Source organism: Lagenorhynchus albirostris, chromosome 20 (genome assembly GCF_949774975.1).
Source record: "Lagenorhynchus albirostris chromosome 20, mLagAlb1.1, whole genome shotgun sequence".
Classification (NCBI taxonomy): domain Eukaryota; kingdom Metazoa; phylum Chordata; class Mammalia; order Artiodactyla; family Delphinidae; genus Lagenorhynchus; species Lagenorhynchus albirostris.
The window spans coordinates 46,738,735-46,766,418 of record NC_083114.1 but is presented as its reverse complement, the minus strand read 5'-3'; the positions used below and the strand labels follow the sequence as shown (position 1 = coordinate 46,766,418).

The 27,684-nt window shown below is 43.0% G+C and overlaps 1 protein-coding gene across 2 annotated transcripts in view; it reads left to right on the top strand.

Annotated features, from left to right (window-relative positions):
- Window positions 1-27,684, top strand: part of PITPNC1 (phosphatidylinositol transfer protein cytoplasmic 1) — a 254,541-nt gene that overhangs the window by 128,394 nt on the left and 98,463 nt on the right. The window contains exons 3-4 of one of the 2 annotated variants that reach the window (XM_060133719.1): window positions 12,826-12,914; window positions 13,941-13,948. In XM_060133719.1, the coding sequence (XP_059989702.1) occupies window positions 12,826-12,914; window positions 13,941-13,948 (97 nt within the window). The remainder of the gene's footprint in view (window positions 1-12,825; window positions 12,915-13,940; window positions 13,949-27,684) is intronic. The other variant, XM_060133718.1, reaches the window with a different exon arrangement.

Below are 27,684 nucleotides of genomic sequence, written 5' to 3'. Positions count from 1 at the left end.
GAACCAGCATATGACCATTGTGGTCATTGCTAGCATCTCCATGAATACTCTTTACCACCATCTATGGCCTCTCCTATTGGCCTTTTCTCATCCAGAAAGCACTTCCAGCATAGTAGCTGGACTGTGTCCCCAGTTTAAACACTGACGCTTGTGAATATTTCTCCATGCTCAGTGCCACGGTCAGGTGTTTCTGAGAGGAGCCATATTTGGATTCCCTCATTCTTGTATGACCTCTACCCTTCGACAGGCTGAAGGGGACTATTTCTTCTTGATGGGAGGGTTTGTGTTCTGTCAGCGTGTTTGGAAATCTCTCAGACCAATATCCTGACCCTGGCTGATTTAATCTTCCCAGGGAAGCAGTACCAGGGAATTCCTGAGTCACGATGAAATGCAAATGAGATTGATCCTGTTCATCTATCAGTAGCTGTGAATTCCCAGGATTTGGAACCAGTGCAGCCTGCAGCCAGCTGTTGATTTGCAGGAGTAGCTGAGCTCTGGGTCTAGCCTGAGGATGGCTTCCTTGCAGAGAGAGGTTTCTCAATATGCTGCTTTGGCATTCTTAGTGCAAAGGGTGTACTCAAAATCAAATATTGAGCATCGATCACCTCTGTAGAGCAAAGAGAAGTGGGGCAGGGGGGTGGTGCAAGAAAATAGATACAAACCTACAGAAAATTCCATTTCTCAGCAGACGATTGCATTTTCCAAAGTTATTGCCTGGGGAATGTTCCCTGTGTACCAAATTCAAGAAATTAGAAAACTTTATAACTTTTCCTGAAACAGAACAAGAAGTGTCCAGCTGTCTCTGTCATGTCTGTTTTCTCTATCAAAATATATGACATTTATTTTAAAGGAGAATACTAAACATTAGTAAGAGGGAAATTTGTTATAAATAGAATATCTGGACTTCCAGTAATAATAACTAAAAGGATTAATACGGACCCTCCCGCCACCTCATATGACAGACACAGGATGAAATATAACAATATAAAGCTGAGTTCAAAGCAAAGAAAGGGAAATCCTCAGGTACTAGAAATAAAGAGGAAACTAACTGGAGTGGAAAGCAGATGAGTTAATGCTAAGTAAGCTGGGGGATGTCAGAACTGAGTGTGGGCCCTGACACCTAGGGGCTGTGGATGTCATTCCCATAAGGGGACAGGAAGTGTAGCCTCGGTGCATGTAAATGGGGTGTTGGGACTGAGAATGGTGCAAAAAAAATCATGTCTGACAATCAAGGGCTGAGAAAGGTTACTACTCAGAGACACAGATTGAAAGAACTACTAAAGGTTGTACTTGAAGTAAAAGGAAATTGAAACCAAGAAATAGGAGGAGGGAATCTAAAAATAATAGTAAACAAAGAAATTGGTAAACATCTGGACAAATCTGAATGAGCATAGAATGTTTCAAATATATGAATAGTTAGTAATTGGAAATATTTGTGGAATTTAAATAACAGACAATAATAACAGAAGATGAAAGGGTAGTAAGTATAGTTAAAAAAAAAGTACTCTAAGTTGCTAATATCATCTAGGAAGAAAAAAGAGATGTTTATTAATTAAAAAAAATTTAAGGCAGGGACTTCCCTGGTGGTCCAGTGGTTAAGACTCTGTGCTCCCAATGCAGGGGGCCTGGGTTCGATACTGCGTGCCATAGCTAAGAGCCTGCATGCCACAACTAAAAGATCCCACATGCTGCAACTAAGACCTGTCTCAGCCAAATAAATATTTTTTAAAAATTTAAGGCAAATATGTGTATTCAAAATGTAAAGGTAACCTCTAAAAGAATAGTAAAATAATATGTAACTTCCAAGAGAAAACTTGACCAATCCAATGGAAGGCAGAGGAAGAACAAAGAGAAGCCTACAAAAAGCACAGTAAATAGAAAACAAATTTTGTTTGTCAGATGATAAATTGAAATGTGTCAGTGATCACAATAATAATGTGTGTTACACCCTAAACCTGAACCTAGCTCAACAAAGATATGGCAACACTGACAAAATCACAAGTGGCCTAAAGTTATAATGGGAGATTTTAACCTACTTGTTTAATAAACTGATAGATCAAATAGACAAACAATTGAAGAAACATAGAGAAGATGTAAATGACAGAATTACAAGCTTGATATAGTGGACATTAATAGACCCTGGAACCAACATGCCTTTCAAACACACATGAAAAAAACTGATCATACAAAGTAGGCCAGAAACCAGTCTCAAATACCAGAAAATCAATATTGTGTAGATCCTGTTGGCTGATTAAAGAGCAAGACAATAAGAAATTGGTAGCAACAATAAATGAACTCCCTCATCATTTAGAAATGTAAAAATTTCTAAGTATTTCACGGGTTGAAAATGTCAGATACTTATTTTCCCAGCCACCTTTGCAACTAGGGATGGCAAGTGACCTAGTTCCAGCCAATGAGATGTGAGATTTTCCTCCCTGATTAAAAAAGGAAAGATGTTCAAGAGAGGCATGATCTGCTTCTAAGAAAGGAGGTGGGAAATACATGGTGATGGCTGGGAAGGCAACTAATAGTGCCTACCACATGAATCTTGATAACAAAACTGAACAGTAACAGTATAAAAGGGAAGCTTATAGACTGATTTCAGTTAAGAACATAGACAGGAAAATCCTATATGAAACTTTAGCAAATCAAATACCTCAGAGTATAATAATAGTAATTCATGACCTGATCAGATTTATGACTGATTGTTAACATCGATTTGAGAATTTGACAAGATTGCTGGGTATAAAATTCATAATACAAAAATCAGTAACACTATTATAGTGCAGGAGCAATAAATGGAAAAAATAATTTTAAAAAATTCCATTTATAAGAGAAAGGAAACCTAAAGGTAGCCAGTAAAGAATCCACAAGATATACAAAATCTTTTCGGAGGAAAATATAAAACATTAGCAGAGGACATTTTAAAAAACCTAGACAAATGAGAATATTCATGGATGGGAAAAGCTATGTAATAAAGTTGCCATCAATTCCCAAATCAATTATAAATTTAAGGCAAAACTAATTAAAATGCCAACCAGGTTGTTTTTAAACAGAATTTGAGAATATAATCCTAAAATTCCTAATTACTAAAGCTTTATAAGGAGTCTTGATGTCTGGTAGGGTGAGTGTCTCCTACTTACTGAACTTTTCCAGAATTGTTCATATGAATCTTAGGATTAGAAACCCAAGTGATATGAAGAATACCGGAAGAAACCAAGGACATTTAACCTAGAAAAGCTAGACTTGGGTGTATAATGGTTTGATCAGGTGGGAGAAGGATTAGGCGTATGTATTCTAGATGACCTCAAGAGGACCAATTAGACTAAGACCAATGGGTGAGAATGCCAGGAGAAAAATTTAGGCTCAGTTTAAGGAAAAAATCTAAGTATTTGAGCCATCAGAGAACAAAGTAAGGTGACTTATAGTCAATTATGCTGCTGCTGGGGGTGTTTGAGCATAAGCAGAACACACCCTTGTCAGGCTGTCCTTGAGTAGATTCAAACATCAAGTAGGTGGTTAAAATGGACAACCTTTCAGATCCTTTTCAACCCTAATTTTCTATACTTAAAGTCTGTTTCAGATATTGTCTCATCTCCTCTCCAGCATACATAAATGAATAACCAGTGAGGCACAGGAAAAAAATATACCTTTAGCTCCTTTTGCACAAATCTAAAGTAGGTCTATTATTTTATCTCAGAACCAGAGAGATTATGAGAGAGATTAAGAGAGAAAGAAAGAAAAAATTGGTATGTGACATAGCTATAAAATAATAAGTATTTTCGTAATCATAAAAGTAAACCAAACCTACTACTTTGTAGTTACAAACTAGAGTTAACCCACCTCGAGTTAACCCATGTCCTGCATGCACAGGTCATGGGACTGCCATGTTGGTGAGGCTCCTTTGTAATTGTGATTCATTAAATGAGTGTGTATTGAAATTGACAATGTGTAACAAATTGCTCTGGTGTTGGAGAGAATCTCTTAATAATTAAGACATGGTTCTTGTATTCTGATCAAAGTAGGGCCGTAGGTCAACCGATTCCATTATTTGTAAGTTCATCTGTCCACCTTATGAGTGGTGTCAAGGAGGAAAAACTTTTCTTCAGTCTACTTAGTTATTGGTGATTCGGGTCCCGAGAATTAAATTGAAACTGACAGATAAACAGGAGAAAAGACAAGTTTTTATTCATGTACATAGGCAAGAGCATACAGAAAAATGTGACTCAAAGGGGTGGTTAGAATTTGGGGCTTATATACCATTTTTTAAAAATAAATTTTAATTTATTTATTTATGGCTGCGTTGGGTCTTCGTTGCTGAGCGCTGGCTTTCTCTAGTTGCGGCAAGCAGGAGCTACTCCTGTTGCGGTGTGCAGGCTTCTCACTGCGGTGGCTTCTCTTGTTGCAGAGCACGGGCTCTAGGTGCGCGGGCCTCAGTAGTTGTGGCACGCGGGCTTCAGTAGTTGTGACTCACGGGCTTAGTTGCTCCGCAGCATGTGGGATCTCCCCGGACCAGGGCACGAACCCGTGTCACCTGCAATGGCAGGCGGATTCTTCACCTCTGTGCCACCAGGGAAGCCCTTATATACAATTTTTAATGAGGGAGAGAAAAGAGATTTATGGGAAAAGAAATGTATGAAAAATAAATGAGGCCTTAGGAGAATGGATGGGAGACAAGATGGACATTGTGACAAAGTCTATTTAGGTGATTTCTTATCCTGGTGCTTACTTCTTGTCTCTGGTGATCGGAGTCAATCTTCTCTGGTTGTGAAACTCACGGAGAGGGGATTTATGACAGTTGAATTCTTTTGGGAGGTTCTGTTTTTATGCAGATAAGGGGAGTTCAGAAAAAGTGTCTTTCTGCGACTGTTGGATTCTCAAATGTCTTCAGCTCAAAATAATCCTGATGTCACTGTAGCATGTTGTGGACCCCTTCACTGACCACAGGGAAGTGGGTCCTGAGAGTTGGACTGGAAGTAGCCAAGATGTTCCAGTGCCCACTTAATAATTTACACAGAGGGACTTCCCTGGTGGTCCAGTGGTTAAGACTCCACGCTTCCAATGCAGGGGGTGCGGGTTTAATCCCTGGTCGGGGAACTAAGATCCCACATGCCACACAGTGTGGCCAAATAAATAAATAACAACGCAAAGAAATATCAATGTCCTGTGGACCTGAATTCACGAGCTGGCAAAGGGAATGCATGCTCTTCCTTATGTCAATCTGTATGGGAAGACAAATCACATTCAGAAACTGCTTTATTGATTTATTACCCAAAGCAGCTATTTGGGGTATTGGAAGTACTCAGTCCCTGTGTCATCAGGGCCTCCTCTCTGAGTCTGTCTTGACCAGAAAGGACATTTTGTGTAAGGATGTTAGTGGTCCACACAATTATCTGGAGGCTTGAGAATGGACAGCTCTCAGGGCAGCTCCAAGAGGCCAAGAGCAGCAATGATGACAACCATCTTTAAGTGAAACTGACCTTTTCATTCTGCCATTACCATCGTGGCTGCTGTGGGTGGGTCTGAATTGTCCATTTTTTCTTTCTATCATTTGTTCTAAAATTTCAAACATGGGGAGTTCCCTGGTGGCCCAGTGGTTACGGTTACAGACTTGCACTGCTGTGGCCTGGGTTCAATCCCTGGCTGGGGAACTGAGATCCCGCCAGCTGCATGGCATGGCCAAAAAAATTCCAAACATAAGCTTCCCATTGAGTTCCCAGGCCAAGCCAGGCTACTAGTGGGTGGGGAGAGGGACTTCCAGACTGTTTTCCAAAGCGGCTGCACCATTTTACACTCCCTCCAGCAATGTATGAGGGTTCCAATTTCTCTACATAATCACCGACACTTGTTATTGTTCGTCTTTTTGATTACAGCCATCCTAGTGGGCGTGAAGTGGTATCTTGCTTGGGTTTTTGATTGGCATTTCCCTAATGACTAATGACATTGAGCATCTTTTCATGTGCCCATGGGCCATTTATATGTCTTCTTCGGAGACATGTCTATTGAAATCCCTTGCCCATTTTTGAATTGAGCATAATGTCTTTTTCAAATGCCATTTATCCTTCTAGTATTTGCCTCTTATCTCCCAGTACTGTGGGGTTACTCCACTCTCTGGCCCTTCCTGTAGCGTCTGATACAGTTATGTGCAGTACATTTGGGTGGCTGCCTAATGCATTTAGAACATTACATTAGTTCTAATACATTAGTACATTTGGTGGTTGTCCTTGGGCCTTTGATCCAGTTCAGTTAACCAAATAAGTGGTATTTCTTGGCTTGTCTTCAAAAATCCTGGTTTCAACCGGCATCCAGGGAAAGGAGGCAAGATACTAATCAAACTCTGGAACAGCGATTCTAAATAAAACCTGTTGTCCAGAATCATGTGAGGGTGGGGCTTTTCTTTTGTTCCCTTTCATTTTCACTTCATCCCTAGCATCACTCCAATCCCCTCCCACTGAAGCTCATGAGGAGAGGGAATCTGATTGGGGGGAGGGGCATTGGAGAAAAGATGGAGCCTATTTTTAGGCTTGTTTATCAGTCATGAAGTGTCATGTTCTTCTCCACTACTGCTGCTGGATTAATTAGGCTGTGCTGGCAGCTGCCAGTCAGGGAGGGTTGCCAGCTTCTAACGGTGATTCCGCCTAATGCGTGAATCGATTTGCACAACGTGAACATTTCTCCCACTACATGGCTCTTGCCTTGCAGGGCAACCTCTCCTGGCTTCTCGTGGCTCTGGGTAGGAGAGGGTACAGCTTCCCTAAGCCATGAATCCTGTTTAACTGGATAAGCAAAGCCACCAGCTGGTCACTTTACCTTACCTCAGCTCATTGGTAGAGCCTTGTTGCTGTGGCTTGGGTCTTTCTTTCACATTTCTTCTTCCTGCTCTCCCAGATCTTCCCCACAGTATGAGCTAATTGCCCACAGCTCATGTGGCAGAGGGAGAGCCCACTACCCAGGCAACAAGTCAAAGAGGAAGTGTTGGGGCCAGAGACTCTGACCTAAGAGCTTATTTCCGCACTATTTTGAAAGACTCTTCATGGTTATTATTGACTTCTGAATATCCAGAGACGATCTTCATTCATTCAGAAAATATTTATTGAGCACCTGCTGTGTGCCAGGCATCATTCTAGGTGCTGGCTGGGTGAGCAGCAGTGGACAGGACAAAGATCCCTGCCCTGATGGGAACGCGTTCTAGTTATGAGTGACAGGAGTGAAACAATAGCCATGTATATAAGAACATTATATATTTTAGAATATTCAGTCATATATTCTATATATATATTCTATATGTATAGAATATAATATTAAATAAATTAATAGTATTTTAAATATATACTGGATGTTACTTCCCTGGTGGTGCAGTGGTTAAGAATCTGCCTGCCAAGGCAGGGGACACGGGTTCAAGCCCTGGTCCGGGAAGATACTACGTGCCATGGAGCAGCTAAACCCGTGGGCCACAACTACTGAGCCTGCGCTCTAGAGCCTGTGAGCCACAACTACTGAAGCCCGCGTGCCTAGAGCCCATGCTCTGCAACGAGAAGCCACTGCAATGAGAAGCCCGCGCACCACAATGAAGAGTAGCCCCCGCTCTCCGCAACTAGAGAAAGGCTGTGCACAGCAATGAAGACCCAAGGCAGCCAAAAATAAATAAATAAATAAATTTATTTTAAAAAAAAATATATATATATATACTGGAGAAAGTAGAGCACGTAGAGCCTTCTTCCCAACATACCTTTCAGTCCATGCTCTTCTATTTGGTCCCCATCTCAATCCTTAAGAACACGCCAAGGCGTCTCATGCTGCCGGGTCCCCTGCCTTCTGCCCCCTCAGCTACTCCCATGGAACATCACAGAAACAAAATGTTTTGGCCTGGTTGGGATCTTACAGGGCATCTCGTCAAGTGATTTCCACCTTGGTTGTGCCTCGCTCCTGCCTGATGATGTTGACACATGTGGCTGGCTCCCCTGGGTGCTCCCCACACCCCTGCCACATTACCCTAACACTCGCCACATGCAGAGCCTTCCAAGAACTGACACGAGGCAGGCTTCTTTTCCCAGAATCACAGCACAAACTGTCCTTTTTTTTTTTTAACTCCTTGCGGTACGAGGGCCTCTCACTGCTGTGGCCTCCCCCTCTGCAGAGCACAGGCTCCGGACGCACAGGCTCAGCGACCATGGCTCACGGGCCCAGCTGCTCCACGGCATGTGGGATCTTCCCGGAACAGGGCACGAACCCGTGTCCCCTGCATCGACAGGCGGACTCTCAACCACTGCGCCACCAGGGAAGCCCTAATCACATTTATTAAGTCCTTTGTGTCCTTCCTAGAGTTATCCCTCCCGAGCTACACATGCCTTAAATTCATTTTGGGTTCCATTGCCTAGATACAAGGCCATGAAAATTTGATGAAAATAGGGTACTTCACTCCATTTTAAATTTCCTAACTCATATTGTGACCAAACTTGATTACATAACGCACTAAGTTTTTTTCCTTTTAATTCCTGTTGTCCAAATCTTTCCCGACCCCAGAGTATATGGCCCAGAGGAGTATTGGTTGGGATTGATGCAGCCCTGACCCATTTCAGACAAGCCTGAGGTGACGTCTCTAACTCCTGAGCTATCCAAAATTCCACTCTTAAGTCAAAATCCACCACGCAATTTAGTCAAGATTTGCACTTAGTTTTAGATGCTATCCCTTCCAAGGTAGTCTCCCAACCAGGTGTTAGTTCCCCAGAAGTCGCAAAGAGATGGCACAGAAGACGTCCCCAATGGTGTTGATGATGAACAGGAGTTGGTCTAGCTATAAGCTGGGAATAAAGGGTCAGCACTTGTGAGTGTCAGAGGGAGGGGAGTAAAAACAATAAAAAGTACACCTTGGTGGTCACACAGGTCTTCTGGGGTTACCAGAAGAAAGAAAGAAATAGAGCAGGAATGAACAAGAATACAAGAATGTAGGAGAAAAACCTCAGGGTCAAGGAGAAGAGTATAGAGATTAATAATTCTGTCCTGGACCTGCTGTTGGATGTACATAAGTATACGGGGTTGACCCGCCAGTCAAAAATGAGCAGACAGGGCTTCCCTGGTGGCGCAGTGGTTGAGAGTCCACCTGCTGATGCAGGGAACACGGGTTCAAGCCCCGGTCCGGGAAGATCCCACATGCCGTGGAGCAGCTGGGCCCGTGAGCCATGGCCGCTGAGCCTGCGCGTCCGGAGCCTGTGCTTTGCAACGGGAGAGGCCACAACAGTGAGAGGCCCGCGTACCGCAAAAAAAAAAAAAAAAAAGAGCAGACATTGGCAGAGCATCTTCCCCAGTATGCATGGCTTGTGGCATCCCACGGCCCTCTTTAGGACCAAGAGCTGACTCTCAACATTTTCTTACCTTATCACTGTCTCTTTGTGGTCACCAGCTGAAACTGTGCACGTCAAATACAGACTTGAACCCACGTGGCCGGGACTCAGACCCGGTCAAAACCCTGACTGGGACTCGAACCCACGTGGCTGGGGCTCGAACCTGGCCAAAACCCAGACTGGGACTCAAACCCAGCCAAAATCCTGATTGGGACTCCAACCCTCGTGGCTGGGACTCAGACCTGGCCAACACCCAGTCTTCCAACTGAGATCACACACCTGGTTTCAGGACTTAATGAAGCTCAGATTCTTGACATCTCATTGCAGAAAGAATTCAGTGAGAGACAAAGTGATAGGTAAGAAATGGATTTATTTAGAGAGAAACACACTCCACAGACAGAGTGTGGGCCACCTCAGAAGGTGAGAAAGGCACCAGGGTATGGGGTTGTCAGTTTTTATAGGGGTGGGTAATTTCATAGGCTAATGAGTGGGAGGAGTATTCCAGCTATTTCAGGAAGGGGTGGGGATTTCCAGTAATTGGGTCACCGCCCACTTTTTGATCCTTTTGGTCGGTCTTGGAACTGTCACGGTGCCTGTGGGTGTGTCATTTAGCTTACTGATGTGAGCGTATACTAAGGCTCAAGGTCTAGTGCAGTCGACTTGTCCACCATCTTGGACCCATTTGGTTCTAATCAGTTTATGTCATGTCCTCGGGCTGTGTCATTCTTTCAAAGGTTGTACCCTGCCCCCTTCTCTCCTGTTTCAGAACCAGGACAGTCCCATTTAACCTGAGACAAGTTGACCAGCTGTCACTGATGTATGTTCTGTTCCATGTGAAGTAAAGAAGTAAGAAACAAAACAATTTGAAAAGTTTATCTTTGGTAGGCATGGACAAAGGTTTTGGGGAAATGTGGTAGCATTCCACGTCAGCACATTTCCTAATTCCTTAAAGGTTTTAGAATTTTGTCTTTTTCCTCAGTGTCCCTAAAGCCTGAGCCATGGTGAGATGGTCTTGGGAGGTTTAGTCTCGGCCACTGGACCAAGAGGACGTGATTCAAGTCATGCCACCTTTCCAGAAGAGAGGTTCTTGTTTGATGCCAGGTAGTGAGTTTGAATGACAGGCTTCTCCTTGGAATTGTAGGCAGTATACATCACAAAAGGGACAGCAGCAGTGGGGTCTAATTTAATTCCATTTTCCTTTGCAGCCCTGATAAATTATTGCTGCATGGAAAAACGAATTTTACTTTCTCAGACAAAAATGATTTGAATGTTGAATGTGCTCTGGGGAAGTCAGGGGCTAGGAGAAGGTCTCTAGTGGACTTAAAAATATTTAAATGGCATATCACAGAATTTGTTCCAACACCTCCTGTGCCTGGCCTCGTAAATGGATTATACCAGAAGGGCCTCCTTTCCAGACTGTTTAGAAGTCACATAAAATTGTATCAGCCATCTTGGCTAAATGTTATGTGTTTTCGGGCGTTTTGTTGGAAAAGGTATTTGATTATAGTTCTGCATACATTGGTGGATGAAGCAGCTAAGATAAAGATTCTAGAGCCTGGAGTCGTGACCACTTACAAATAGGACAAGTTTCAACATGAGTGGAAAATGGCCAGTGTTTGTCATCTTCCTTCCAGAAAATGATTGTTGCTTAGGGATGTGGTTCTGCTGGGAGACTTTTTAAATGACAGAGGGATTGAGTTATGGAGGGAGGAAGACTTGGGTCCCAAAGTGGTATCAAGAGGAGGCTGGTGAATCTGGGGAGGGGTGCAGTGTAGACGGAACACCCCCCGCACTAGAGAACAGTGGAGAAAGGGCTCTAATGCTCGTAAGGAGACATAAGTACTTTGTCTAAACTGAACAATGCCTAACTTACCTTGGGGAAATTCCACAATCCTGTTTCGGTCCCGTTAAAAGCACAAGAAAACCACTTGCCTGTGAGTAGCTTCCACACCTCCCTGTATGACACTTTGGCATATCACTCTGGGGTGTGGTGGCAAACAGGAGGGCACCTGGGGGACGGTATGCTCGTGACCACTTCCCACAAGCCAGCCCAACGCAACTTTCCCACTCAGTGTTGACCCCAGTTACCCTCCAGCTTCAGTGACTGAAAGAATAAATCCTAGGCGAAAGCTGTAAAAACCCCTGTTGGGAAGCAGCCCCTTCCTTCTAAGGTAAATGAGCAGTTACTGCAGAGATGATTTTATGGGAGTGAGACATTCTGCGTTAGATCAGCAAGAAGAATTGTCCTGTGAATCATAAAACTGCTCCGTGCGCCCCTCATAGCACACCTGAGAGCAGTGGCCTCCATCTGACACTCACCCGGCTTCGGGGGGGCAGGGCGGGGGAGGGGACGCAGCTCTGATTTCCCCATTTGTTTTAGCGCTGAGTATCGGCCTGGAGCTTTCTTTGGGTTAGGTCTGACCAGCCATCGAAAATACGTATTTGCCTTTTAGAAAGCAGGGACTGGATACTGTCAGAAATAAGAGAAACAATTTGGGAAGACATGCAAGGTGCACAGTATTTCACTGGCTCTGGTTGTCATTTAAACCCCATGTCCAAGAGGGGTAGGGGGTTTGGGGTTCTTTTACCTTGATGTCCCCCCTCTCTTAGCTAGATCAGCTTGCAACTCACAACCACTTCTTGATGTTCTTTATTGCCAACACGCAACCTCAGGAGCTGGGAGTCTGCGTCATCGCTCTGGGTGTGAGGTACTGCTAGACGTTGGTGTCCCAGACACTTAGCTGTAGGCACCAGCATAGGAAAGAAACAAAATGGTAGCATCTGGAAAGACAGAAAACGCCACAGTAGAGTGCTGGGTGGGGAATAAAATCATGCAGCCATACTTCAGTAGTATATCATTCTATATATTTAAATATAATATTTAAAGGAATTCTCTGGGCCTGCAGTAAGCTGTAGAGTTTGCCTCAGAAGGAAAACAGAACAAAGCAAAGCAAAACTTAATTCGTCCTTGGTTTACCAAGGGTCTTGGGACCTGTGCCCTTGGGTTTTCCTTGTTTTGAGAATGTTTTCTGCAAATGGCTGCCCGGGTGCCTGTTCCAGAGGAATGACTCTGTCTTTGCATTAGTTTCCTGGGGCTGCAGCAACAAATGGCTGTGAACTGGGTGGCTTTAGACAACACACATTTATCTCCTCCCAAGGTGGAGGCCTGAAATCAGGGTATTGAAATACCTGAAATCAGGGTATTGGCAGTGTTGGTTCTTTCTGGGGAACCAATCCGTTCTCTGCCTCTCTCCTGCCTTCTAGTGTCTGTGGCCATCCTATGTGTCCTAAATATGAACTGAGGACGATTTAACTATGGTAAAGACCAGGGAGGTGGGGACCGAGTGGCTACAGAGAGAAGAGCGGAAATAGAAGTCCTCTGATTTCTCTAGCAGTCAGTTTCTCCGGAAAAATGTGGTAGCAGGGTGAGGCCCTGGACAGACTCTAATTGTCTTTTTTTCTTTCTTTCTTTCTTTCGTCTTAGCAAACTGCCTAGTTGGGCTAGAGCTGTTGTTCCCAAGATATTTTATGTTACAGAGAAGGCATGGAACTATTATCCCTACACGATTACAGGTAAGTCCTTGTACACCCAGTATGTTGCATGTATCCATGCAAGGACATAGGAGGATTCAGATTTCACTGACTGAGGGTGGATTATCCAACCAGGGACTGGTGGGAACGCTGTGATATCTCCCTGACCCTTTGCTCCATACTTTTAGGTCAGCACTCTTCCTAGCAGGGGGTTGGGGGGCTTAAGCTAAACTATTCCATCTTCCTTCTTAAAGTGATTGTAGTAAATAACATATGGAGAAGAAATGGGAAACCCTTTTTAGTGACATTTCTAGAGATTTCATGATTCTTATTTCTCCCTCATTTCTCAGTAATCCCCAAATAATGTTGAGTTGGGGTTTGTTCATAAACAAGTTGTTTATTTTGACTTGTTGGCTTTGCAAATGCCCCCCCCCACAAAACAAAACCTGACTGTAATTTATATAAAAGGTTCTGTTGGGTCTCTCTGCTCCAAAGCACTTCCTTTGCAATAGGATAATATGAAAATCACTTTCTTCCTCACTTGTAGTGGAGTGATAATAACACTCAGTGTTGGTACTGAACTAGACACTGTGGCCAAAAATTTAGAAGGTTTGGTTCCTGCCCTCAAACACATGAAAATTCAAGATCCTATTTGAATGTCATCCTGACAGGGTCTTATTGGTTTTAAAAGCTGCTTTTCCACTTAAAAGATTTCCTTTGTGGTTAATGAAATGCTCTACTGGAATTATTAGTCTTTAATTCTGCTTTTCTAAGGCCAACTCTTTGGTTTTTAATTAGCCACAAACCTATAGGCTAATTGAATCTTATCTTACACTCCTTATCTACCTAGCCACAGAAGTATGTGAAAGAGTTTTGAGAGCAAACATGGAGACACTTAGTATTTATGAAGGTTTAATCCTCGGAAGGTTTCTTTACCACAATTTTAATAATTATATTTCAGCAATATTTATTAGTTCTGTGGTTTTATATTGCATGTAAGTGTGGTCTAAATCATCCTTTTCTCTCTTTTTTCTTTTCCCTCTTGTCCAAATGAACATCTGGGACCAGAATACACAGTAAGTTTCACTTAATCATTTAAAAATATTCAGCCTAAGATCAGTGGAGTAATTGGAACTTCCCTTGTGCTTCTCATCTTATCGATGTAATAAAAAAAAAATAGAGGAATAATTCAGAATCAGAAATATTTAAATGTAGGCTATTACATAGTTATATATAATGCAATAATTTGAATGTTCTCATTTGTTCAAGAGTATGAATGTTAATTTAAAATGCCTTTACATAATTAACTTTGGCTTGTATTTTTAAATAGCTTGACTGCTCTACTTGTGATAGTTCACTGTAATAGAACAGTTTCTAGCAATGTGGTATTAAAGAGATGGTGGTAGTTATCAATGGAAGGTGAGGCTTTTCCTTATAGTCTGTGACCTGATCCCTCATAGAAAGACCTTGAAACAAAAGGTCAAACTATTGAGGTACGTTCAAACTATTTTACTCAGATTGGACAGTCTCGGTGGCTTGATAAAGTCGTTTAATTTCTACCTGTCCTAAGAGCCTGTAGAGTCATTACTTACACTTAAAAAAAAATGTGGGTAAGGTCATTGTGTTGTGGTATTTTCATTTGGATCATTTCCCCCAATGACAAACAGGTCAAACTGTCATAAGAAGAAAATGGTTAACTGAGCTGTGATGGAGTTGAGTTTTTAGTCTTAATCAAAACAGCCAAAGGGGAGAGAGATGGTGAGAACTACATGGAGAAAAATGATTCCTCATGTCCTTGGTATGAGCATGGTACATACATGGCACATAGTAGATTCTCAATGAATAGTTATTGAATGACAGAAGGAATGCATGGGTCAAAGGTAGATGGGTAGTCCCAACAGATACAAGAGTGTCACCTGCTTTGGAGTCAGGTAGGCCTGAATATCCTCTGGCTCTTACTAGCTGAAGTTCTTAAGTAAATGACCCACAACTGCCAGTTCTTGAACTCATGCTGGTCCATTACTGTGTTCTCACCCATCCTGTGCAAAATGAAAGAAAAAAAAAAGTTTTTCATAAAATTAAATTTATTCCACTTAAAGGACTGTTGATAATTAGAACCATCATTCTTGGGTATTAAAATGTCTTTTCTTTTATGAAATGAAGGAATATATATAGCACCCTCCCCGATGTCCCTATCTTTGGGGAAAAAAAGGCAGTTCTATGGCAAAATACAATCTTTACAATTTAGAGGTCAGAGAAACACTGTTCTAGAACAAGGAACTTAACTTCTGTGAACCTAAATTTCTTCCTCTCTAAAATTGGGATAATCCCTTTTTCATAGAGCTACTAGTAGTAAGATTCAATGATCTAACACAGGGATTAGGAGACTTTTTCTGTAAAGGGTCATCTAGTAAATATTTTCTGCTCTGTGGGCCAGTCTCTGTCTCTGAGAAAGCAGCCAGAGATGATATGTAGAGATATGGGCTTGGTCCTGTTTACCCAGGCAGTAGGCTGCATTTGGCCCCCAGGCTATAGTTTATCAACCCCTGATCTAATATATGGAAAACTGTTAGCAAGTTGCCTATAAATAGCAGGCAATTAAGTGGTTCCCGGACAGCACTCCCCAGCCCCATCAATTGCACCGTCTTCAAGAGGAAGACTTCTCGGAATCTTTTGAATCCCGCCTCCATTAACAGTCATGCAGATTAATTCCTTTTAAGCCTCCATTTCCTCATCTGTAAGAGGGGAAAATATGATAACTTTCCTGTGAGGGTGATATGAAGATTATATCAAATAATCCACATGAAATCTCAGCCTAGTCCTTGGTACATGGTAAATCCTCCGTTATTATTATATATCATACAGTGCTGGAAGCTGCCATCATTAAAATGGAAGTTCTATGGACGAATAAATGGGACTATATCTTGGTGCCCCTCAAGGCAGACTGGGCTCGTTAGACTGGACGGTACTAATTTTCTAGGATTTAATTTGATTTTATTGATAGCTGATGTGACCCCATTTCCCACGTCTCCCTAAGCTTGTGCGTGGACTTTTCATTTGAAATGTAATCCATAGTTGCAAGGCCAAGAGAATTCTTGTCCCTATAACTTAGCAAAGGCAGTTATTTGCTGCCTTAGAATTGGGTCACCTTGACTTGACCCGAAACTGATTGTACTTATTCTCCATAAATTCATGACACTGCTGTGAAATATGGGGGTGATTAACAGAGAAATGAAGTCTGAAAAATGTTTAGTGGTATTGTGCTCATTTTTTAAGGCTATGTATTAAAGTACTGAAAACAGAAGGCAACAGAATGGAAACCATGGTTCCTGACAAAGCCATCCCCACAGGGATGTACCTCCCATGGAAGCCTTTCCTGCCAGTCTCCATCACCATGAACCCTGGTCTCTTGTGCCCACCTCTGTGCAGGCCATGGAGGATTTCTGAGGGGCTCATAGCCTTTACTTCTGCCCAGCTTCTGCCCCACAGTACTGCTGCAGTTCTAATCATACAGTTCAAACTTTTAAAGGGACACAAATTATTTCTGCTTGAGGAAATTTGGAGACAAAACATGAAGAAGTTAGAGTTGTATAGTCTCATACTCAGCCCCTTCTGACTCTTTAAGTATTACTTGATTTATTCTAGGCCCTCATGTTTTTGGTCAATTCCTCCCTACTGTAATCCTTGGGATAGTTCCCCAGAGCTGCCGTAACAAAGTGTCACAAATTGGGTGGCTTAAAACAACAGAAATTTATTGTCTTACAGTTCTGGAAGCTAAAAGTCTAAATCAAGTTGTCGGCAGCGCAATGCTTTCTCTGCAACCTGTAGGGAAGGAATCCCTCTTTGCCTCTTTCTAGCTTCTGGTGGCCTCTGGCATTCCTTGGCTTATGGGAGCACCACTGCAATCTCTGCCTCTGTTTTCACATAGCTGTCTTCCCTCTGTGTGTGCCTGTATCTTCACATGGCATCCTCTTCACTGTGTCTCTCTCTTCTTCTTATAAGGACATCAGTCATATTGGATTAAGGACATGCCTTATGCCAGTTTGACCTCATCTTAACTAATTACATCTGTGATGACCCTAATTCCCAGTAAGATCACATTCTGAGGAACTGGGTTTAGGAATTCAACATATATTTAGTGGGGACCCAATTCAACCCATAACATCACCTTTCAATTTTAGGTTAACAGTAATTTATTACTGAGCACCAACAATGTGTAAAGCGTCCTGCTAGATGCTAGGCTTCATTAAGCGATAACCCCTGCCCTTTAGAAAGTCACAGTCTGGTGGGAAATAGTTAGACATTCCAGTCAAAACCTGGGAGTCATCTGCAAGTCCTGGAGTTTTCTGGAGGCAAGGTGGGACAGGCCATCACACAGCTCAGGGGACGGGCTGGCACTCAGACCTGGATGAGCTCTGAGCTGGGCTAACAGCAGAGGTTCAGACCAGAGGGCAGAATGAACGGCACTGGGAATCTGGGCAGAATGAATGGCACTGGGCATCCAGCCAGAAAAGCGATTGCAATGTGAGAGGGAAGGCCCTGGCCCCTGCACTGGGGCCGTGAGCTTCAGAGACAGGACTAGAGTCCTCAAAAATCTGTACAGGTGAGAACAGGACACAGCCCTTTTACATAGGTTACTTGGTCATGAGATGCTGGGCTGATAAAGTTGCCAGCTTTAGCAAGTAAAAATACAGAATATCCAGTTAAGTTGGAATTTTCAGATTAACAGCAAGTAATTTTTAGTATAAGTATGTCTCAAAAATTACATGGGCTATACTTATACTAAAAGAGGGCTCATCTCATGTTTTTTTCAATTTATTTTTTACTTATTTATTTTTGGCTGCACTGGGTCTTGTTGCTGCGTGCAGGCTTTCTCTAGTTGCGGTGAGCAGGGACTACTCTTTGTTGCAGTGCACGTGCTTCTCATTATGGTGGCTTCTTTTGTTGCGGAGCACAGGCTCTAGGCACACAGGCTTCAGTAGTTGTAGCATGCAGGCTCAGCAGTTGTGGCACAGGGAAGTCACCTCATCTCATATTTTATCTGGCAAGCCTGTTAGGGGGAGGGGTGACAGTGGGGCAGAACTGGTCTCAGAGACTAATGAACAAAAATCAGGTTATAAGAACAGGGGCATATTGGCAGGCCAAGGGAAACGGAGGAGAGAGAATTGTATAACTCAGGAAACTGTCCTGCAGTTGACATGCCACATTAATGGTGGGGCCAATCACGTGATATGCCATAACAACGTAAGTACTTCCTGCCTCCGTTAGGATTAACTCAGGAAGTGAAATGGAATGAATGGGACAGAGTAGGGGAAAATAAAGTGAGAGCAGGTGAATACATAGCTGTCAGTAATTCAAGGAAGACCAGTGCTATGTGTTACAGTCGAAGTGCAAACAGAGGATTGTGCAAAGGAGAGAGAAATTCTGCCTGGGAGAATTGTGGGAAGATTTCTTGGAGCAGGTGGGGTTTGAGCTGGACCTTGGGGAGAGTAGAACTCCCACCTGTAGATACCTGTTCTATCTTAGTCTGCTTGGGCTGCGTCACAAAACACCATAAACTGGATGGCTTAAACAATAGACATTTATTTTTCACAGTTTTGGAGTCTGGGAAGTTCGCAATCACGGTATCAGCTGGTTCATTTCCTGATGAAAGCTCTCTTCCTGGTTTGCTGACAGTCCTCTTGCTGTGTCCTCACATGGCAGAGAGAGAGCAAAAGCAAGGTCTCTGGTCTCTTCTTATAAGGGCACTAATCCCATCATGAGGGCCCCACCCTCATGACCTCATCTAAACCTCATGACTGCCCAAAGGCCCCATCTCCAAATACCATCACATTTGGGGGTTGGGGCTTCAGCATATGAATGGAGGGGAACAAACATTCAGTCCGCCATGTGGTCATTCCAGGCTCAGTGGGCATGTGATGTTGCTGGATCCTGGCTGCCCAGACATGTGGAGGCCAGGTGATGGTAGCTTTGAATTTCAGGGCAAGTTCTGCATTTAATTCTCCATAGGGAAGCAACATTGTTCCCGGCTAGTCCACTTTTATTTTCCATCCCAAATATAGCACAGCTTTTCTTTCCATCTCCCCAGTGAGGACCTCTGCGTTTTTTTCTCTCTGGCTGCAGGTGCACACTTTCAGGCCTGCAGTGTTCATTTTGAAGCTGCCTGCCTCCTCCTGACTAGGACTCAGCCGTGTTCTCACGCTCTCTACCCGGGAGGAAGAGCCCACTCTTCTCTCTGACTACAGGGTCTGCTCCCAGGATTTAGGACAGAGGCTTTCAATTGTCTTCATCTTTTCCCCTGTTTTGAATGCTTTTTCACTGGGCTCTTTATCCACTGATCCTTTAATCCTAAATACCTCTTCTTGATGTCATTCCAAGCCCCATATTTCCTATCTGTGCCCCAAAGCAAAACTTCCCCAAAGCCAAATTCCCAACTGGGGTCACCATACTCCACCCTCCCTCAGGGAGGCAGAGGGGCTCAGTAATACTCCGGACAGGTGTCTTTTCTCATATGATTAGTCCAGAGCATTGTATGTCTATTCCTAGGATCCCCTGGGTCTTATTTCTGACTGCCCAGCTTATTACTGAGACCTCATGCTGCCCTCATTTGTGAGAAAATCCAGCTAAGGGAACTTTCTCTTCAGGGTCACCTAGGGCTTCGGTGTTATCACAGTTATTAAGATGTAAAAGCTTTTTCATCACCGTGAGTGACTGTGTGTGTTTAGGATTATGTGGAAATGCCATTTGCCCAGGAAGTGAAAAAAAATATCTTTAGCTCGGTTATAGGAAAAAAAATCTTAATTGTACAGTAAACAAAGAACAACACAACAGCTATTTTCCAGAGGACAGACCATCTAACCAGTTCTTCAAAACCTGCCGGTTCTTCTGAAGTTTATAAAGTCACAGAGGAAGGTGCCCAAGGAGACTGGCTGCTTTCCAAAGTCGCCGATTTTGTTTTTCTAGGGCTAAAAAAAGGCCTCAGTGGAGTATGAACATAGCTCAGCAGCATCAATTCAACCTCAGTAGTAATGAAGGGGGGAAGAAAAGGCTTTTCTTCTCATTTGTAAGAAATTGAAAACTCAAGCTATTATAAGTCGATAGCAGTGACCTAGAATATACAGTTGCTGTATGTATTTTGCTGCCATGAGCACCCACTCCAGCAAAACATCTTTTAATTCGAATCCACAGAAGAGGTGATGACAAATGGAGAGCACTCTTCTGTTAGTTGGAAGGGCTAGCTGTTCCCCAAAGATAGTAGTGGGCTGTCCAGTGCTACCCAACATTTTAATTATTTAGTTGAAAGAGGTAGAAAAAGTCAACTGTAAGAAACCAGGGGGTAGGAAGTGACTCTTGCATGAGAACCTCAAATGGTACTGAGCCACAGTGAGAGATGCGTTTGTTCAGTGTTGGGTTAGTCCCGCTGGGGAAGAAAGTCGGGATGCTCACAATTGAGTCGTCAGTAACCCAAGGTGAACTCGGGTTATCTTCCCAGGAGTGGCACTAGGGAGATAGAGGTATTTTTCTGAAAGCAGCTAACTGTCCTGGATAGGAATTTCACTTTCAATCTTGACCTCATCAGCTTCCCCGATAATAGAAAGAGCTGATGGGTGCTGTGTGTACAGACGGACCTCCATTCCTCTCAGGCCTCTCGTCCTTCTTAAGCTCCCCCTCCCCCACCTTCCACTGAGTCCCAGCCAAGGGCAGTAGAAACCCCTAAATTGCATAACCAGGAAATAGTTACAAGTCTAGGGCAAATACATTATTACACCTGAACTCTAGGAGTGGTCTTGTTTGGAAGGAAATTAGAAGACAATCTGGCCATCTCAGCTACTATGTGAGCTAAGATAGAATGGAGGTCCCTAAATATTCCTTTTTTGGCATCATGGAGATGGGGTAATGATGGGAGTTAAGTCTCTGCATCACAGTTAACCCTGAGTATCCGGGGCAGTATGTAATTTGGGGTGGAGGGGGCAACGGAAGTATCCCTTCTTAGAAATGGGGCCGTATGAGCTGGGACCTGTGAGGGACCAGGCCATAGAAACAGTCTTCCAGCTGGGGATGCTGGATGAGCCAGGCACAGGCCATCCTCCCAGAGAGGGTGGTGAAGTCAGGTGAGTCATGGGTCATGGCATGAGGCTGGTGTCATAGAGTCAGAGCAGCCAAGTTCAGAAGTCTTCCAGGTTCAAGAAAACTTAGACAGAAACAGTCTGGAACCGTTTATAACTATCACTAAGATGGTTCATAGCCAGTTAAGTAAAGGAAACACCGGGTTATACTGATTTTACCACATTTTGTTATTGTAGAATAAGAGTATCGTTGTGAATCTCCAAAAGGAGGCTGTAGTGTGCAACACTTCCCACACTCTGTTTGTCCGTGAGACCTCGGATTTTGCAAAGCCAGTCTTCTAAAACTTAGGGATGCTCCAGAAGGTTCTCTCAGGGTCAGAGCTATTACGTGCCCACTAAATAGGCCAGTGGACCAATTCTATTTCAGTAAATGTTACTTTTTCCCTAAATTTTAGTGGGCTAATGTGTTGCCTGAAGATTACTATGACTCAAATACCAGAGTTTTTTTTGAAGAACTCCCAACTGTAATGATTTTTTTTTTTTTAAGAATCAGGTGACACAGAACCTGCAAGTTCTTTTCAAGCAAAGTCAATTCTGTTAGACCAAACAGCCAAGGCAGCAGTACATGGGGATGACAGTGAGCTTATGCATTCTGATTTATTTCACTTTAGAAAATGAACTTGGTTGCACGGGTGAACCAGTTACAAACAAGCTTATTCGCCGAAGTGCCTTTGTCCTTATGCAGGGCTAGGACTTGTCTCCACATCTCAGCAACCCAATTGATTGCTGCCTGGGGAAGACTTTGGAACAGACAGTGTTGTTTGTCCGATTTATCCCAGTTCCATTTGCTCTAGCTGTTCCCAAGCTCTTCTTTGTACATCAAAGAAAATTCATCCAGCCATTTTGGTGGGGGGGAGAGCAGAAGCTAAAATATGCTTCTGTACCATAATGTAGCTTTTAAAGTTATTTGCATTTTTTAAAAATTGAAGTATAGTTGATTTACAATGTTGTGTTAGTTTCAGGTGTACAGCAAAATGATTCAGTTATACACATATATGTATATTTGTTTTCAGATTCTTTTCCATTATAGGTTATTACAAGATATGGAATGTAGGTCCCTGTGCTATACAGTAGGACCTTGTTGTTTATCTTTTTTTTTTTTTTTTTTTGCAATACACGGGCCTCTCATTGTTGGGCCTCTCCCGTTGCGGAGCACAGGCTCCGGACGCGCAGGCTCAGCGGCCATGGCTCACGGGCCCAGCCGCTCTGCGGCATGTGGGATCTTCCTGGACCGGGGCACGAACCCGTGTCCCCTGCATCAGCAGGCGGACTCTCAACCACTGCGCCACCAGGGAAGCCCTATCTATTTTATATATACTATTGTGTATCTGTTAATCCCAAACTCCTAATTTATCCTCCCCTGCCCCGCCTTTCCCTTTTGTGTGAGTCTGTTTCTGTTTTGTAAATAAGTTCATTTGTATCTTTTTTACATTCCACATATAAGCGATATCATACGATATTTGTCTTTCTCTGACTTGCTTCACTTAGTATGATAATCTCTAGGTCCATGTTTGCATCTTTTTTAAACACCGCTAAGAATGACTTTGCAGAGGATAATCACCAAAGAAAAAAATATTTGTTTAAAGGTATTTTCAATAGAAGATTTCCCTAAGAAGTACTCCTTTCCTTCTTTTCTATTTTCTACTTGTACTGAAAATTAGATTTCTCTTCTACAATTTATTGTTACCTATGAATTTGTGTTCAGTTCAAGTTGGTGAGATCAAAGTAATACAACCTGGAAGATTTTGTGGGACAGCTTTCTTTCTGCAAAAATAAAACACATATAAATATGGATATACTGAAATAGTACATTTCAGTGATTAAATAAAGTGAATGCAAGTTGCCCCCATGTCTTTCAACTTTTCTAGTCACTAAGATACTCAGAATACATGATAGTATGTGTTTAAGTGAGGAATTTGCCCAGTTGGTTAAGAGGGGTGATTCTTAACATTTTTAACTGAGAAGGTTTGTAATCTGGAAGTTTCCTCCCTGGCCATATGCCAACCTATATTTGGGGAGTCACTGATTCGTTCCAATCTCTCTTACTTACATGCAGTTCCTTTTCATTTGATGTATTCCGCCTGCTCCTTCACTCGTCCTGCCTCTGTCGTGTGTAGCTATTGGTATTCACAAGCATCCTGGGCTTATTCCTGCCTTGGCAGGTCCAGCTCTAGATTGGATGAGCCTGAATTTAGTTTCCCTCCTCAATTTTCATAGAAGCGCCAGTAGCAAACATTGCCCCGTTGAGAAAACATACTTTCATTCATGCATTTGCTCCTTCTCCCTCCTGGCCTTGCTTCTCCAGTGAGTGGCTGTTACTCAGCATGTCAGAAGAGGGACGAGGCTTCATCAATGGAGGAACTAATGAATGAACAGAAGCCTCAGTGTAGGATGCAGGCTGGTGAGAAGCAGCGGAGAGGCTGTCATTCATTTCCTCACTGTGGGCTGGAATACAAACAGCTGTTTCCTGCTGTATTTCCATGCTCTGCCTTCTACACACTGCCTTCCTCTCACCCTCCCCAACTTCTCTTTCAGGCCCCACCGCTCCTCTTGGCCCCATTTTTCTTCCGATGCAGCCTATATTTGGGAAATCACTCTCTGATTCATCCTCATCTTTATTATTTACATGTGATTCCTTTTTGCCTTCTCTTTGCTTTAAAATTCTTCCACTTTTTTTCTCCACTTGGGTTCCTCATCTCATTTTTCCGGACCGATCTTCTTTGCAATTTTTTTCCAACTATCCTGTCTCTAGGACCACCCACCCAGATGTATAAAATCATATGTGACCCTCGGAACCCAGAACAGCCAAGGAAGCCCAAATATCTCCCCTTCTTTCCTTTGCATCTTTCCCTGCAGGATGACTGAGATTCTGAGTAGATGTGGGACAACCAGACATACACCTTCTTGAAATTGTTGTGTCTATTGAAGATTTTCTATGCACAAAAGAGTATATATATATTACCTTCCAACTATGGGGCAAATTTTCTGTCCAAATGGAAGGATAAAATTTTTCTGATGAAGAATAAAGAAAGTCGAAAGGTACTTTAAAATCTAGGTTGTCTACTGCCTCTACATACAGATTCACCACCCACAGTCTCCTGTTTTACAAACAGCAGAGGCTCCAGCCCCAGATTCCTAGAAGGTAATAAATCCTAAACTCTACACCTATTTCACCAGGTTCACTGGAACATTCTGGATGTAAGTCTTCTGTTAGTGACAGGATGAAGCATTTGCAAATCCAGTTTTATTAAGGATCCCATCTCAAGCTGAAATTCCCTGTATGGCTTTGGAGTGCATTTAATATGATAATATAGAATATAGTACCAGGGAATCGATGTCTTCAGTGGGGTTCCATTAGAGAGAAGGTCAAGTCTATATAGAGTTTTATGTTCATTGATAGGAGGGAACACATGTTGCTTGCAGTCAGAACAAGATGGTCAGAGAGGAATACATTGAATTCCAGATAAAAGCTAAAAGGAAATGATTTTTTTTAATGTTTATTTATTTATTTGGCCATGCTGGGTCTTAATTGTGGCACGCGGGATCTTCGTTGCCGCATGTGGGCTCTTAGTTGCGGCCTGCGGGATCTAGTTCCCTAACTAGGGATGGAACCCGGCCCCCCTGCATTGGGAGCATGGAGTCTTAATCACTGTACCATCAGGGAAGTCCTAAAAGGAAATGATCTTTTAAAAGCCTATAAATACTTCATGTACCCCAAGCCAGCTTCTCAACTCTTCCATTTAATTTTCTTGACTCCAAGCCTCCTTGTAAAGTGTTGCTCTCAGACATGGAGGGATTCCGGCTGCTAACCAGAAACAAGGCATTGAATTATTGGGCTCAATCAGCAGTTTTCAAACTTTTCTTCTTTGGTCCAGGAAGTTCCACGGACACGCCTCACTGGCCACCGCGACCCTGCATAACATTTTATTTGTTTTTTTTGTTTTGTTTTTTTAAAAACAAAACATTTTACCATTTTATTTTATTTTATTTATTTATTTTATAAATTTATTTATTCGTTTATTTTTGGATGCGTTGGGTCTTTGTTGCTGTGCGCAGGCTTTCTCTGGTTGCGGAGAACGGGAGCTACTCTTCGTTGCAGTGTGCGGGCTTCTCATTGTGGTGGCTTCTCTTGTTGCGGAGCATGGGCTCTAGGTGCGCGGGCTTCAGTAGTTGCGGCACGTGGGCTCCTTAGTTGCGGCACACGGGCTCCCCAGTTGTGGCACTCAGACTCCTCAGTTGTGGCATGAGAACTCTTAGTTGCGGCATGCATGTGAGATCTAGTTCCCTGACCAGGGATCAAACACCCGGGCCCCCTGCATTGGGAGTGCAGAGTCTTATCCTCTGCGCCACCAGGGAAGTCCCGTGAATTTCCTAAATGAATATTTCCCCAATTTATCTTTCGGGTACCTCCTGTTTTTCCTTCTTTGGGTTTGTTTAAAAGAGGCACATCTCTCATTGAATGGATGCACATGGACATATTTTCTTTGCTCTTAGTGGCCACAGGGCATGCTGAGGGGCCTTAGCCACCATCACCCCCAACTGAGCACTCAGCTCCACTGGAAACACTCGTGTGCTTTCCTAATACTCAACAGGCAGCAGGATGTGGAGTCATGAGCTTGAACTCAGAGCCAGACAGCCTGAGTTGAATCCATCCCAGCTCTATCATGTAAATGTTATGATTTGGGGCATGCTACGCAACCTTTCCCTGCCTTTGTTTCCTTATCTGTAAAATGGGGGTAACAGCAGTGTATCCCTCATAGAGTTATATGAGGGTTATGGAGTTAATAGATTAATTATTATATACCACGTACTTGGAAGAGTGCCTGATGATAGTTAGTATAGTATCCATACTGTTGTCATTTTTACCTCAGTACTGAGTCATGTCTGTGTGTCTCAGTTGGACATGAGGAATGGTTACCTGGGATCATCATTTTGACCCAAAGGTATTTCAGAACTTTCTGGGATTAAGAAACACTGGGCACTTATAAGTGCTGCAAGGATGTGGAGAACCTGGCACCCTCAGACACTACTGGTGGGGATGCAAAATGGTACAGCCATTTTGGAAAACCATCTGGCAGTTCCTCAAAAAGTTAAATGTAGAGGTACCATATGACTAGCAATTCCACTCTAAGTGTATACCCAAGAGAAATAAAAACATATGTTCACACAAAAACATGTACAAGAATGTCCATGGCAGCATTATTCATAATAGCCAAAAACTGGAAGCAAATGTCCATCAGTTGATGAATGGGCAAGTTAAATACGGTATATCCATACACTGGAATATTATTCTGCCATAAAAAAGGATGCTAAGTGAGAGAAGCCAAACACAAAAGACCACATATTATATGATTCCATTTGTATGAAATGTCCAGAATAGACAAGTCAGAGACAGAAAGTAGCTTAGTGGTTTCTTCAGGCATGGGGTAAGGGGGAGGTGGGAGTGACTGCTAACGGGCACAGGGCTTCTGTTTAGGGTGATGAAATGTTTTAAACTCAGATCATGGTGATGGTTGCACAACTCTGTGAACAGACTAAGAAACACTGATCTGTATACTTGAAATGGGTGAATAATATGGGATGTGAATAACGTTATTTTAAAAAGAAAAGAAAAATCAAGTTCTAGGTTCAGGTGTGGGCTCTGGGACTCCACCAACTTTCTGAAAGCAAGTCATTAGGAGAGGAGCCTGGGATCTGTTTTTAACAAGCCCACCAGATGAAGCATCATTAAGTAAGTTTTTGAAACACACTGTTAGAATATGATTGCTACTTTACTGGTATGGGGAGGGATTAGTACCCTTTAGCTTACAGTTTTCACCATGCGCTAGGTGCGATGGCGGGTATAGCGTGACAATGATGATGATCATCAAAGTGCATGGTGCAGTTCTTCCAGAAGTTTCGCCACTGCGTGTTTTTGAAGTGCAGAGCCCCCGGAGAGCCTCAGACTTGTCTCCCTGGCCCGTTCTCTGCAGCCACCATCCACTCTCGCCCTAGGCAGGTGTGGAAACTGCAGCCAGCACCACCCAGAAACTGACTGTGAAATTCCCAGTGCACTTGCACCTTTCTCTTTAAGACTTGCTTACATTCAGTTTCCTTCTCTTAAGTGTTTCTTATTGCCATGGCAACCCTAATCAATCACTGGACTAAAAATATCTCTTTCACTTTTCCAAAGCATGGCTGTAGTGAATTGAAAATTCAGCTCTGCCGTGTATTTTGCATATGCTACTTTCCTTTCCCAACACGGAACCTGGGTGTGCCTGTGTCTGGAAATTATTCTTGCAGGGGCCCAGGTACTTCACTCGTCTTTCCTGGCATTCTTCTTCCCGACTGCAGATTCTCCCATCACTTCCAATACATACAAGTACACGTGTTTAATCTTCAGCAGAGAACATTGCTTTTCTGCACATCGGTTTTAGGTGCTGGAGATTTCACAGGTACCCGATGATCACTTTGCAATAAGAGGTTCATTCCAGTGGATAACATTATGTTTGAAAGGCAAATTAAAGATGCTCAGATACTGGCTACAAAGGAAGTTGGTCCTGGTAGGGAGCAGATGAAAGCAGTACTAGTGAGACTCTTCTGGCTTGGGAGGATCTAAGCTAGAAAATCAAAGAGGAGATGATAGGAGATCTTTTGCCTTTTTTATCTGATTTCTCCATGATACCAGTGTTATTTTTAGAGGGTTA